Source organism: Acanthochromis polyacanthus, chromosome 6, assembly GCF_021347895.1.
Source record: "Acanthochromis polyacanthus isolate Apoly-LR-REF ecotype Palm Island chromosome 6, KAUST_Apoly_ChrSc, whole genome shotgun sequence".
In the NCBI taxonomy this organism is placed as follows: domain Eukaryota; kingdom Metazoa; phylum Chordata; class Actinopteri; family Pomacentridae; genus Acanthochromis; species Acanthochromis polyacanthus.
This window is the reverse complement of record NC_067118.1, coordinates 21,555,033-21,570,289: the sequence shown is the minus strand read 5'-3', so window position 1 is coordinate 21,570,289 and position 15,257 is coordinate 21,555,033. Positions and strand designations below refer to the sequence as shown.

The window sequence follows — 15,257 nt, the reverse complement described above, 5'->3', positions numbered from 1 at the left end:
AGTTTGATCCATGAATCGGGTTTTGAGAGCATCACAAGGCAAGAATGCATTTAGGGGTCAGATTTAGATGTCATATCTGTTCCCAATTCACAAGATCATTTGGGAGTGACAACTGCTTCCAATTCTGTGATCTGAGGTTTGGCAGAATATCAGAATTGTAACTGGGGCTACTGCAGCTACAGAAGAACCATGTGAGGGCAGCACACATGTGACTGGTTGCTTGCACTTTCTCCCACAAGTTTTGATGTTTGATTTCACTTCATTTCTTTATTTGGACGAGACAGTGCATATTAATGAACAAACAATCTCAGAAAGTTTACACAAGATTGTCTCAGACAGTCATTTTTCAGTTATATGTGTCATTGTTTTCTTTTTTCTTTTTGGTAAACATCATACAAACAGTTGTTTTGGTGTTAAGCGTGAGACAGTTCAATGTTAACCAGTCTTCTATCTTGGATAAGGCATTTGAGAGATTTGTAACAATTATCACAGTGTCCTCTCCCAGAGTGAAGCTCACTGCATCATCTGCATACATCAGCACATTAAGCCCCAGACAGACATCTGGGAGACCATTAATATACAATGAGAATAATAAAGGAGCTAGGATAGAGCCCTGAGGTACTCCACCACGACAGAATGTCAATGGAGATTGATTGTGAAGACAGAATCTCTCATATTCAGCCCATTCTCCACTGCAGAATGGTCTGACTGAACTTCATTAGAATTCTGCTATGAGGAGAAAAGCTTTGACTTGTTTGATTTTCTTTATACCATTGCAATCATGTTGGGCAGTGATGGGTGCAGGATTGAGCAACAGAGTCCTCACAAAATAGTGATTGAGGAAATGTTCTAGGGTAACATTAGCATACCACCCCCCTCCTCCTTGGCAGAGTAATTTACAACAAAGAGCTGACAATTGATTTTGCTTCCACAAACCCATAAAAGAACTCTACACCTAGTTGGTGAGATTGGTAAATGTAATGTTAAAGAGGTTGAAGAAAAACACAGTTAACTTCTCATTTTCAGTAATACACATGTAGAAAAGCCACTTCTGCTACAAACATTTGTCCAACAGATGTCACATTTCAAATGGTCGTAAATGAATGAACAGTGAGTCCAACAAGTCCTCAAATTCATATGACCGCATCGGTCGTATGCACCGTGCACCGGAATACGACCCGTGAGAGTGTATTTACGTTAGCGCCCCTACGGGGAAAAGGAACACATTACGGGATTTAATTCACGAAACGGCTTTTCCGTTGCAAAACGGCTTTTTCCTCACTTTCCCAACATGGGTTTAGGGTTATGGTTAAGGTTAGGGTTAGGGATAGGGACAGGGATAGTGTTAGATGAAAGTTTGTTCATGGTGACGTTTCACCTGCGACTCCGGAGTGTCGATATTTACTCAACTGCTAGAAGTCGCATATGTCAAAACGTAACACTGGGTCGTAATACGGGCGTGTACAGACGACCTATGTGGTCGTTTTTTGTTTGAGGACATGCTGGTAAGTCTGCTTAGTAAAGATGCAATGCAAGTTATCACAGCTTAACTCAAGTTATTGAAGTCCATACAGTCAATCTATACCACAGTGAAGAGAAAAACAATGGCCGTTGGGAACAGAACTGGAGAACAAAACAGCTCAATCACATACATCTGACATGGTACTGCAGAGTTTACATTATTATGAGAAATCCAAAACTAAATTCAAAATCAAAACTCCCTTTTTTGTCATTGTGCTTGTGCAAAAATCTTGGACCTGAGTGTTTCATACAGATCTCAAATGACTGTTTGTGGTTGTCTAATGTCTTACTGATCTTCTGTGCATTCAGCATTGTTTGGACAAGTGGTTGAAGACTTATTCAGATCTTTACATGAAAGTGTCCATACCCATCTATATGAAATCTATATATTACAAGCTCAAGCATGGTTATCATGAGGCTTTATGACAAATTTCAGCAAGCCCTTTCTTTTTTGTGCCCTTGCTGTCTGAATCAAGCTGTTTCCTTTCTTCCCTCCCACAGAAAATAATTATTCCACCAATACATGTGAGACTGTGAACTGCTGCACTGCTCATGTAACCTGTTGGATCACTCAGTCATTTATTACCCACATCAGAATCATGACATCACTCCTCCTTGGCCTAAGTGAGGGGAAAATTTCATTGGACAGAAAGCCTGTGTAACCTCGCCTTGCTAATGGGAAAGGTAATGTGATTACAATCGCAGGTTGTGTCACTCTGATCATGAATTCACGTGTTTCCTCTTCAGATGGAATCACTGCAGGTTCTGCTTCATCATCCCTCCCGGATCAGAGAGTCCAAACACGGACAGCTCGCAGTGTGTACACACAGCCATACCGTTACAGGTGCTGTACACACACACACACACAACTACACAACGTGGAGACTCTGAAGATGTACACACACGCACAGATGATTCAAATGCGCATACAAGATGGGTTACTAGTGCGGGGATGAAGAGGAGAAAGAGAAGGGGTGTCGAGCAAACCCTCATCGATCCGACCGAGAAAGAGAGAGAAAGCGCAGAGCCTGACTGCATCTTCATCCCAGCAGACCCCTCCTCTCCCTCTTCCTCTCCCTCTTCCTCACCCTCTCTCCGTTTCTCTCTCTCTCTGTCTTTCTGCCAGCTGATGCTGACTGGAGGTGAAGCTGTTTTTCTCTCAGCTCGTCATCCCGGAGAAAAAAATAAAATAATAATTTAAAAAAAATCTGGACCGCCTGACAGGAGGTTTTGGATTTTGCCACTACTTGGTGATGACAAGCGGAGGAAACTGTGAATTTGAAGACAAGCCGAGAGAGAGAGAGAGAGCAACATCCAAGACAGTAGCGCAGAGAGAAACACAACAACTTCCAGCAGCGGTGTCCTCGGGGCGGTCTGCGGGGATCTCCGGAGCCGTTGGCACTGACTGAAGGTAGGATAAGGCACATACCCGCTGCAGCGAAGCAACTCCATCCCCAGCATGTGTCCACATGTGTGTCCTGCGGGCAGCGAGAGGAATCGCGCCCGCGTCCGTCCATCTGTCTGTCTGCGCTTTGTCACTGTTTTTATTCTGAGCCGCTTCATCTGAACTGTTGCCATAACGCACCGCATAGAGACCGGTGGAGACGTGTGCCTGGCGTGTTTCATGTGAAGTGTTGTCGCATTTATGGCGTGTGTTTGCAGGACGGTCGGTGCAAACACGCTTCACCCCCTCGTGCTGTATTTCTATGACCAGTTGCGTTGCAAAGAAAGGTGGAAGTTGGGCGCATTTTTACGCTCAGACTGAAGTGCATCACTGCTTTAAGTGCTGTCTGATTGGGTGTTTTGACTCGTGTAGTGTCTCTACTGGAAATGTGATTCTGTTACTACTGACACAGTACTTTGGAGCAGGGAAGTGCAAGTGTGATGTGACAGAACTGGCCACAAAACAACAGAAGGGCTCTGATCAGAGCAGTTTTTCACTCTTAATTTTACAGTATCATCATGCTATTGCAGTTATAGGGTGAAATCTAATAGACCTGTTCTTCCTAAACAGAAAAATATCACTGGCAGCCTAATGAAAGTCCCAGTTTCATTGACTCTCTTAGTCTCTTTAAACCAAACAAGTAACTGCATGAAAAGTTAAATAAACTTTTTAGCACAAGTCAAAGTGTCCTTACTTACTGTGCGTTCTGTGTTGCCTTTTTTATCAGCAGGTTATGTTTGCTCAGTAACTTGTAGCTATCTGAGCTTTAAATTATTTCAAACACCTTGTTGTCAGTGTTGCATTAAAACTTAAGTTGAGCTTTCAATGAATAAAAGATAGACAGTCCAATGTACCAAATATTGTTGTCACCATGCAAATAAATGCAGCCATGCAGAATGGTCTGTTGGTGCTTACTGAAGATATAAAGCATGGATAGCAAGATTGTTACCAGTGTGGCAAAAATGTTCAGCACTGGCCTGAAACTGATCTCATACAAAAGGATTTTTTCACACAGACCCAACAACAGAGCAGTCAGCTGATGTGCTATAAGAAAGAGGTATTGTTATAGTACAGCATGTGTAGAGCATGTATTCCAGAAACAGTTTTCCACTGGAGCTTATGATTAAAAGCAATAAATATACAGGACATCATTGCCAACTCCGAGGAGAAAACCAGGCGTAGTTTCAGAGTATGCTCTTAAGGCCCGTGAGGCAGACCTGTTGCTGATGTGCAGCTCAAAACCAGTCCTGCAGCTGACATGTGCAGAGAGAAAATAGCAGAATCCAAGGGGAAAATTGCAGCATTAGAGAAGTCAGCAAGCTCATCAACTCTTCATTGAACTGCACTGGTGTAAAAATCTGTATAAAACACAGTGCAGTGCTGTACAATTATCTCCTGTTTGCATGTGTGTCTTCAAGTTGGTGCCAACCTGCAGTCATAAACATTTAAAGGGAAGTGATGTTTAATTTAGGAGCAGGATATCCAGGCTCCCAGTGTCCCTGTGTTCTTTGGTCCCTCTCTGTGAGTTGTGGAAATACTTTTTTGTGTATTGTAGTTATGTTGGAAACAAAGGTGATTTTGGTGGCTTGTTTGTACCAGAGTATTTTGGATCACACTGCTGTTTTCCTTGTCTTTCACTTATTTTCACCCTCAGTTTAAAGCAACATCATTGTCTTTGCCAAATTTGTCAAATGGTATAGATTTTTATTTGCCTAGTAAAGGGTTACATTGTTTTGCTACCAGAGGTCTGTAGCAAGCATTTACTCTGGTGATAATCATGACAGTGTCAGCATCAATCCTCAGTCATCAACAGGTGATTGTTGCAGCGGACACTAAAGTTGTGCAGGATATTTTCCGTGTAACTGGCGAAGAAGAGACTCCAGGTTGTTCTTTGCAGTGTAGAGAGAGAAAAAAATAAAAGCGGAAACCAGGATCACGTCCTTTTATGTAACATTAAGCATTTGGACAGCCGTGAACAAGCTTAATGGATGAAAATAAACAGGGACTACATCTTCCTCCAGTTTACCTGAACCGCATGGACTTATTAACAACTGTTTGTATTCTCTGTTTCCTCTGAGAAAGATCTGAGCCTGTGGGCATCCAGCACAAACAAATGCTCTGCAGCTCACTGATCTCTCATTTAGTTCACAATATTTAAACCTTGCTTGTCCACTTTTAAAAACCGTTTAGTTTTCCTCTAAGGAGATCCAAAAGACATTCACTGTTTTGTTTTTCCAACATTATAGTAACCGTTCTAATCATGATGGGTGATTAATATTGAATTATGAGGGTGAATTGCAATATTCGGAACAACTGTAGATCTGCTTGAAAGAAACAGAGCTTCTTCAGTCATTAAATGAATGAAAAACAACAACAACAAAACACACACAAGAATGTCAGGTCAGGTTTTGCCTGGAATGTATGTGATTTTGTCCAGCAGGTTGTTATCCCTCATTGATTGCCTTAACTTCAATATATTTCTATTGCAAACTGTGCAATTATTGCACAAAAAAGATGCAGGGTACTCCAGTGACTTGTTATTTACAATAGAAAGTAAAAAGAAATTATCCAAATTGTGCAGGAGAACCAGAGATATGGTCTTTTTCTTCGTCCACTTATTCCATTTGTCACCTCTTTCTTGTCACAACTTTATTATCAATTTACCAATTATAACCAATTTTATTAATCCAGTGATAGTAGAAGCTGATGACACTTCAAGGCATGTGTTTCATATAACTGCTGTTTTACCAGCATTTAAAACTGTAAAAGTTAATCGTGAAATAATGCAATAATTACATAAACATCCACCAGTGCTACATTAGGAACATCTTGTTTATTCATACAGTTATCCAGTCAGCCAATCATGTGACAGCAGTGTAATCCATAAGATCAAACAGGTCAGGGATGTTTCTTTGAGTTCAAACATCACAGTGAGAAAAAACAAAAATGGGATCTCATTGACATGACTGTGGCCTTACGGTTGGTGTGAGATGGGCTGACACAAACCTGTTCATATTCACAGGCCATCAAGTGCAGCCATTTTCTCCAAACCCTCTGGTGCTTCAGGGAGACCTTTGTACACCGTAGACTCACGAGGAGGCTTGAGAGATGATGGCGTAAGTCATAGAGATTTCACTGAAGAGGCTGAGATTCTGTCATATGTCAGATCGTTATTTTATTTTTTCACTGAGGTTATTTCATTTGGTGAGTATGTTTTGCTTTCACGGTTGTCTTTTTTTCTTTCTTTGTTTTTATATTAACTTGAAGTGTGGCACCAAAATTACTATATCGGGGTTTGGGTTAAGATGTACCCTTTAGGCACATGTTACAAGGCAAACATCTTGTTGAAAAACTGCAACAACAGAGAATATTTAGTTCATCCCTATGGAGGAAGATGCGGCAATGGGCCCAACAGTGCTGGAAGTTGAACCCATGACCTTCTGATCAGTTACCCAGAGCCTTAACTGCTGAGCCACCACTCCAACAGTCACATATTTTGATAGGATTATTGAACTACCCAGCAGTAGCGCGGTGACAGATGACACCAAAGTACAGCTACATGTGACACCCAGAGGTCCTCAGAATCAGTCAGATGTTTGATGGTCCAGGAATCATCACTGTGGTAAACAAGAAAACAGAGGAAAAGCTTTCTGCATGAAGTGAAATGGATTGTATTTTATCCAGAACTAGCATGTTTTCTTAAAATCAACCATATAGTCTTAGTCTTTCAGATGAAGCGGCTCAGATTGTTATAAGATCACAGTTCAGTTGTATAAGAACAGAAATTAGGGAAGACAGTAAAGCCTTGTTAACGGGAGCTGTCAGAGAGAGAGAATAGCCAGACAGGGTAAAGCTGACAGAAAGCTGCAGTAACTCAAGCAGATACTGTTTACAACTGTGTTGAATTTGGCAACAAGTATGGCATTCCTAATAGTAAGTGAGTTTATTCATTCTGCAGCATGAATAGCTTTCGCTTATAACTCATATCGTCGCTTTGCTTTCCTGGATGCTGCTCAGGGCAACGGAATCAGCACAGAGACCCCAAAAGAATAAGAAGAGCAGGGATAGTTGACTTCAGTGTCCGCAGTTTGACTCCAGTTGTCGACACTTGTTGCTCCTCTCGTCTCCTTTCTGTCACCACCATGGAGAAACACCACATGACGTGCATTAGTCAGAGAAGACAAAATGATGTCTTTAAACAACACAAATAGACTGGAGTAATTAAATGCCACAATGGATGGGAGTTACCGCTGCTGGATTAATATTCTTGCTGTAGTTAGCAGAGTTGTGCACAGATCCCATTGTTATTTTGCAAACTTGGCATAAAAATCTATCCGAAGCATTTTGATCGACAGATAATTACTGACACCAGAGTAGAGGTAATAACTTGCTACATTCAAGACACTTGAGTGGAATATTGGAAGTGTAATAACTAGTTGCTACACACGTGGACAAAATTGTTGGTACCCCTCAGTTAAAGAAGGAAAAACCCACAATTCTCACTGAAATCACTTGAAACTCACAAAAGTAACAATAAATAAAAATTTATTGAAAATTAAATAATCAAAAACAGCCATCACTTTTGAATTGTTGATTAACATAATTATTTAAAAAAACAAACTAATAAAACAGGCCTGGACAAAAATGATGGTACCTCTATAAAAGATTGAAAACTATTTGACCAGAGTGACATGATTAACTCAGGTGTGTCATTTAATTGACATCACAGGTGTTTCCAAACTCATAATCAGTCAGTCTGCCTATTTAAAGGGAGACAAGTAGTCACCCTGCTGTTTGGTGAAAAGGTGTGTACCACACTGAACATGGACAACAGAAAGCGAAGGAGAGAATTGTCCCAGGACATCCAAAAAAAAATTATAGACAAACATCTTAAAGGTAAAGGCTATAAGACCATCTCTAAACAGCTTGAAGTTCCTGTGACAACAGTGGCTCATATTATTCAGAAGTTCAAGACCCACGGGACAGTAGCCAACCTCCCTGGACGTGGCCGCAAGAGGAAAATTGATGACAAATTGAAGAGACGGATCGTTGGAATTGTATCCAAAGAGCCCAGAGCAACCTCCAAAGAAATTAAAGGTGAACTCCAAGGCCAAGGTACATCAGTGTCAGATGGCACCATTCGTCGTTGTTTGAGCCAAAGTGGACTTCATGGGAGACGACCAAGGAGGACACCACTGCTGAAAAAAACTCATAAAAAAGCCAGACTGGAATTTGCAAAAATGCATGTTGACAAGCCACAAAGCTTCTGGGAGAATGTCCTTTGGACAGATGAGACCAAACTGGAGCTTTTTGGTAAGGCACATCAACTCTATGTTCATAGACTCAAAAACCAAGCATACGAAGAAAAGAACACTGTCCCTACGGTGAAACATGGAGGAGGCTCAGTAATGTTTTGGGGCTGCTTTGCTGCATCTGGCACAGGGTGTCTTGAAAGTGTGCAAGGTACGATGAAATCTGAAGACTATCAAGGCATTCTGGAGAGAAATGTGCTGCCGAGTGTCAGAAAGCTTGGTCTCAGTCGCAGGTCATGGGTCTTCCAACAAGACAACGATCCAAAACACACAGCCAAAAACACCCAAGAATGGCTGAGAGAAAAGCGTTGGACTATTCTAAAGTGGCCTTCTATGAGCCCAGATCTGAATGCCATTGAACATATGTGGAAGGAGCTGAAACATGCCATTTGGAGAAGACACCCATCAAACCTGAGACAACTGGAGCTGTTTGCTCATGAGGAGTGGGCCAAAATACCTGTTGACAGCTGCAGAACGCTCATTGACAAATACAGAAATCGTTTAATTGCAGTGATTGCCTCAAAAGGTTGTGCAACAAAATATTAAGTTATGGGTACCATCATTTTTGTCCAGCCCTATTTCATTAGTTTGTTTTTTTAAATAATTATGTTAATCAATAATTCAAAAGTGATGGCTGATTTTGATTATTTAATTTTCAATAAATTTTATTTATTGTTACTTTTGTGAGTTTCAAGTGATTTCAGTGAGAATTGTGGGTTTTTCCTTCTTTAACTGAGGGGTACCAACAATTTTGTCCACGTGTGTAGTTAGCTACTTTCCTACATGCTCTTCGTCCTTCTTCCTGCGGCAGTAATAAAAACATCAGTGTCATTAGTGCTTCTTAGTCCTCTCACACATGCTGAAAGTGGTACACAGCAGCCCACCCAGAGTGCCACTGCAGCCTTACATGGACACATACTGAAGGCTCTAACTTTTAAAGCGCATTCATCAAACCTTAGGCAGCCAAAACACACATACCAGCACACACACACACACACACACACACACACACACACACACACACACACACACACACACACACACACACACACACACACACACACACACACACACACACACACACACACACGTACACACACTGCTGCTGAAGCAGAGATTGAACCTGGAAAACATAACAGACTGTGTCAGAATGAAGAGTTTGGATGTCAGGAGTGGGGTGGGGAGGAAAAGAGAGTGATGGAGAAAAACTTGAGGAAGGAACAAGAGAAGAAAGAGAGATATGAGAGCATATATAAAGCATGTATATTAAGCCTGGCAGTAACCCTGGGGAAATTCGGCAACAGAGCAGAGCTACTTTGCTGTTTTGATTTGATGAATATTCATGATTACGCAGAGAGAGAGAGGAGGGCGCTGGGTTCATCGCATCATCTTGATGTACTGCTGCTGCAGCTTGCATGAAGGGCTGTTGCAGTGGAACAGAGGTATCCCAATAGCTAGCGCCTAATATACCTTATGTTTGTACAGTATCAGGGAAATGGCTCGTCACTGTAAAACACATTCATGACCATGTTCTTGTATTATAATAAACACTGGCACTGTAATTAATTTGGAGTAAATCCTACGTACTACCCTTCAAAAGTTTGGGGTCACTTAGAAATGTCCTTATTTTTAAAAGAAAAGCAGTTCTTTCAATGAAGATAACATTAAACTAATCAGAAGTACAATCTAGACATTATAAATGTGGTAAATGACTATTTTAGCTGGAAAGGGCTGATTTTTAATGGAATATCTACATAGGGGTACAGAGGAACATTTCCAGCAACCATCACTCCTGTGTTCTAATGCTACATTGTGTTAGCTAATGGTGTTGAAAGGCTAATTGATGATTAGAAAACCCTTGTGCTGTTGTATTAGCACATGAATAAAAGTGTGAGTTTTCAGGAAAACATGAAATTATCTGGGTGACCCCAAACCTTCGAACAGTAGTGCACATCCTTTAGTTTCTTTATTTCCTCTCACTTCTCCAAGTTCGACTCCATCAAGCAGCATTTAAAATAGGCAGCCCAGGGATTCATCCCTATTGCTTAGCTCTCCCTTAGGGATTCTGGGTGTACCCAGGTCAGTTGGAATATGTAATCCTCTCAGCCGTAGGGCATCCTCTCTGTTAGATGGTCCCAGAATACCCCCACAGGAGACATCCTCAGTTGGCTAAATCGCCTAAACTGACTCCCCATTTCATTTTCCCCTCAATATCTGTCCACTACCACGAATAGAAGTGAGACCTGAGAACTTCATGTTCAAGTTTAGTTGACTCTTCACCAAACGTTAGAATTCCTCTAAAGAGAAGCTTTCATCATTACCTTCCAGCAACGTTGGAGAGCAAAGGAGTGTGAGATTTCTGTAGAACTGCAAACTGTGCTTATGGAGGATGTGTGGGTGGACAGATGGACAGACAACACAAAGTTGGAATGGGTGATAAAATTATAGAAGTAATGTGCATCACCATTAGACACTTCTTGAGTAGAATTAAGGATATGATTTAACATGATGTTCAATCATTTTAAAAGCATCATGTGCGCACTATCATGAAAGCAGATAATGAAAATGGACCCATTTTGCCTTTCATCAATATTCCCAGAGCTGTGTAGATTTCCTGAGGTGCACTAGTCTAGTCAAAGTTGTTTTCTTTTATGGTAATAAATTGGCAAGATCACTGTTTTATCCTTAATTATTACTCCGCCACGTTCCTTGACGGAGTAATAAGTAAGGATAAAAGAGTTATGTGACATTTGGTATCTGTCTGTGTGTGTGTCTGTCTGTCAGTTTGCAACATTACTCAAAATCGGACAAATGGATTTGGATGAAATTTTCATTGAAGATCAGAAATGCCACAAGGACCAAGTGGTTAGATATTGGCAGTGATAGTCTGGATTCATGAATTTGTTAAAGATTTTGTTATCATTGCAAGATAGTGGCATTGTAACTGTGACAAAAGTGAACACTAGGCCAACTGCCTGCTGACTATCACATGATTGCGATCCTACAACAAATCCAACGCTGTGGACTTATCAGGACTTATCCATCTGAAATCATACAATGACTAAGCATTCTTGGCAAAGTACTACACTCTCTGAGTGCTTTTCTAATTTTTATTTATGTGGCTAATTTGTTTATTTGTGTGTTAGGTATATTTAAATGATACATTCAAAGAAAGGTGATTACATTGAAAATACTTGCCTTTGCAAATAAGTCAGCAAGTAATGTTAATTATTATCATTTAGACTAAATTGAAACTTTCTATAATGCTAGGTTTTTACAATTAAATCACCCAGCTCTAAGTTTAACGGGGGAAAATACAGGTTGTTTCCTTTTAAAAACCAGTATTTATTACTGGTGTCCTACTTGTAAGAAGAAAAAGATTCTTAGTGATCATGTTCTGTTTTTTTGCTGAGTGTTGCTTTCATGCTTCTTGATTAGTTTTACTGCCATTTTTTGTGCAGCTTTCAGTTTCATGTTGAGTTAGCAAATTACTTACTCATTATGCATTCACCAAGCAGATCTTTTCCCCGTTGTCAGACTGTTGTTATATGTCCTACAGCAGAACGCTCTGGCCATTCCTTGGTATTTTTGTGATTCCTTGTGCCTGTTCTGGTTTCTGTTTTTGCCTGATCCTCAGTAACTCTTGATGTATTTTTGGATACGTGAACTGTTGCTAAATTTTACCTTTTGACCTGCTCCTTATCTGGACTGGCTGCTTCACTGACTCCTTCCTGTATTTCGCTCATGTCTTGTTTATTTAAACTTGGATTTTGGACTTTTACTCCGTGTCTTATCTGATCCCTAAGTTTAAAGGTCCAGACCATCACAAACCTAGCCTTCTTCCTTAAATGTATGAACAAATGTCTGTTTTGTGTTCTGCTGTAGAATTATGATGATATCCCAATATTCCAGCACAATTTCTCTCTCCTTGCACTGCATTACCATCCATAAATATTGATGTCATCTCCCCTCTCTGTCTTCCTGGTTCTTTCTCCTAATCTCTTTCTCACACATCTCTTGGCATTGATGTATCCCTCATGGCAGTGCATTAATAGAAATTTTCATGCTGTCAATTCCTCTTCTCTTGTTTTGTTCCTGTTCAGTTTCCTTCATCACATTGTTTTTACATCCTCCCCATCTACTCACTCTTTTCTCCCCTTCTTCCCCCTTTGTCTTTGCACCTTCTGTTCCTACACACCCAGACTCAAGCTGGTATCTTCCTTCCTTTCGTCCTTTCTCGGATTTTGGTGGCATCAAGTTGACTTCTTCATCCTCCTATCATATTTTACTCACTGTGGGATCACTTTTCACTGCAATATAAAGTCCTGCGCCTCCATGGGAACAAGACAAACATGGCTAGAAGTAGAGAGAACTCAAAAATGTCCTGTATGTAGTATGAAAAATGTATAATGTCATAAATCATAAGAGAAGAAGCGAGAATGATCAGTCATTTTACATTTGCTAGCACAGCTTGCGGTTTAGTTGTGTGAATGTTGTGACTATCACACATAGTCCGTGCTTTTAGGAAGCTATTTTTTAATTCAAAGCGGCCATTGCACATCACATATTTAGGGAGTAACCAAAGCGGTGTTTCGCTGATCTCTCTGGTTAAAATGTGAAACCCTCTGACGTCACCTGATTCACTGATGGATGCGGTCCAGTGTGGGTGGAAGTGTGCTTTGATGGTGAAGCCACAGTGGAGTTCATCTGTATGTAACTTCAGAAATGAAACTGGAAGTCAGCAAAAGCTTCCTTTCTTCTTTCAGGTGGGTGTAAAACGTCCCTGATCAGACATGGAGTTCCCAGACGAGTTCCTGCTGGCGGAGCTGCAGCTCTACAACGACTCGATTTTCCAGAACAACTTCAGCAGTGCCTACAACGAGACCGACGCCTTACTGCCGACCGGGGTGAAGGTCACCATCGTGGTCGTCTACATGATCGTCTGTGTCATTGGCCTGGTGGGAAACTTCTGGTCATGTACGTCATCATAAGGTAAAAATAATATGAATTTCTTTATTAACGCAGAACACGGGCTTAAAAACTGTTTCTAATATAGCTCAATGTGCTCACGTAATTTTCTACAAATGACAATCACAGGCTTTGTAGTTGAGAATGATGACATGACAATCCAAACTGACAAGATTTATGACATAAATCTATAAATAATTTAGGCTAAGCACATCAGTGAGTCCATTGATCACAGGTCCAGTCATTGCTTAGAAAGAAACATCAATGCCAGCACTGCATTATTAGTCCAAAAATCAATAGAGTGATTGAGAGACAATTATTCAATTTTAATTCTGATAGTCATCTGCATCGTTTATTGAGTAGAATGACTGAGATTTGTTGCTTTCCTCAGAACATCTTTGTGCTCTGGACACCTTTGATGGACCAGTGCATTTCAATTCCAGGGATTGAAGCCCTCCCAAGGGCTTCATTCTAAGCTGAAAAAACACTTTGCTGCTGCACAATTGTTGATTTTTTTTTCCAGTCAATGCATTTTTCTTTTTTCTTGCTTGAATTATTGAAATTTACATCAATATACTTTTAAAGTGTATATTTATGATACAATCTGAACGATGAAGGCGTCTGAAGGTGTGTGAGCATGATGCTTTCACCGAAGAGGACGCCTGACACTGGTATTACAAATGGATGTAGCATTGTGTTTCTTTTACGTTGCATCAAATTTGGTGGAGTTGCAGTTGAAGATTTATAGGACTGAGTAAAGTTGTTCCCTGTCTAATTTACAATTTTGTCTAGGCAGAAGCAAACTTTACTTCCGTTTTTCAGATCTCAATATGACCAGATGATGGGGATATGGAAATTTATTGCGTTTTTGAATGCTCCTTGGTGTCATTTAGCTTTGTTGTGGTGTTGTTATCAATTAAATTGGGGTATGATTTTGTTTGTTTGTTTTCCTGCTGGGCTGCACAGTGGCTTGGTGGTTAGCATTTTCACCTTGCAGCTAGAAGATCCCCAGTAAGCGTTCCTCCCTGTGCATGCTTGGGTTCTCTCCATCTTCCTCCGACAGTCTAAAAACAAGCTGAGGTTATATGGTAACTCTAAAGTATCCATAGGTGTGAATGGGAGTGTGATTATTTGTCTCTGTATGTAGCCCTGTGATAGACTGGGGACCTGTTCAGGGTGTCCCCTGTTTTCACCCTAAGTCAGCTGGGATAGTCTGCTCCCCACAACTCTAATGAAGATACAGTGGTGTATAGATAGTGGATGAATGTTCCCCTGCTGGTAAGTGGTTATTCAAAAGGGCAATCATCAGTAGTTGCAGCTTGAAACATCAGGTTCTTTTTGAGCATTTTTTTTCCGAACATAAAAGGAGAACTTTCAAAACACATAAACCCCCTTAGCACGCGTCTGTGTGTGTGAGTGTTCCTGGTTGTGCAGATATTCCCATGGAATGCCTGATAGCCAACTGTCTGGTCACGTATGGGTCATGGATGCCACTGTGTGTTCAAGCACATGTGTGTGTTTGTGCACATTATTCTCCCATGGATTTGACTGAACAGAGCGTAGGTGGATTCATGTTGCTTCAGTTAGTGCATTTGCCCTGAGAGCACCAGCTGTTACTCATGTATATGATGTTGAGCTCAGGGAGTGTGTGCGTGTTCGTGTACACAAGTGTGTGTGTGTGTGTGTGTGTGAGAGAGAGAGAGAGAGAAAAACCTTGTTGTTTTTGCCATACTTTGCTGGAGTTTTGCTCTGTAGTAAGGCATCATAGTTGTTCGCTTGAGACTGATGTCATTTCAAACATGCGATGTAACATAGCTGACAGCTGTGCTCTCACTTTTGCTTTGGTTTTATACTGGGAAGTCCTAGCAGGGAATTTTGAGATGTCAATTTCTTTTCCAATCTGTCCACCAACATAAGACAGAACAGGTTATGTAAAGACATAAATTGGCCTTAATATATGTAGACATGGTGGTAGTAAGGCTTAGGTCTACTGCCAGACTCCAGAACAGCTT

General features: G+C 40.8%; 1 protein-coding gene across 1 annotated transcript in view; it reads left to right on the top strand.

Moving 5' to 3' along the window:
* Positions 1-2,242: 2,242 nt before the first annotated feature.
* Positions 2,243-15,257, top strand: part of oprl1 (opiate receptor-like 1) — a 120,955-nt gene continuing 107,940 nt past the window's right edge. Inside the window, 3 exon segments of the mRNA XM_022204728.2 lie at positions 2,243-2,932; positions 13,044-13,245; positions 13,248-13,269. Coding sequence (XP_022060420.2) covers positions 13,071-13,245; positions 13,248-13,269 — 197 coding nt within the window. The 5' untranslated portion in view covers positions 2,243-2,932; positions 13,044-13,070.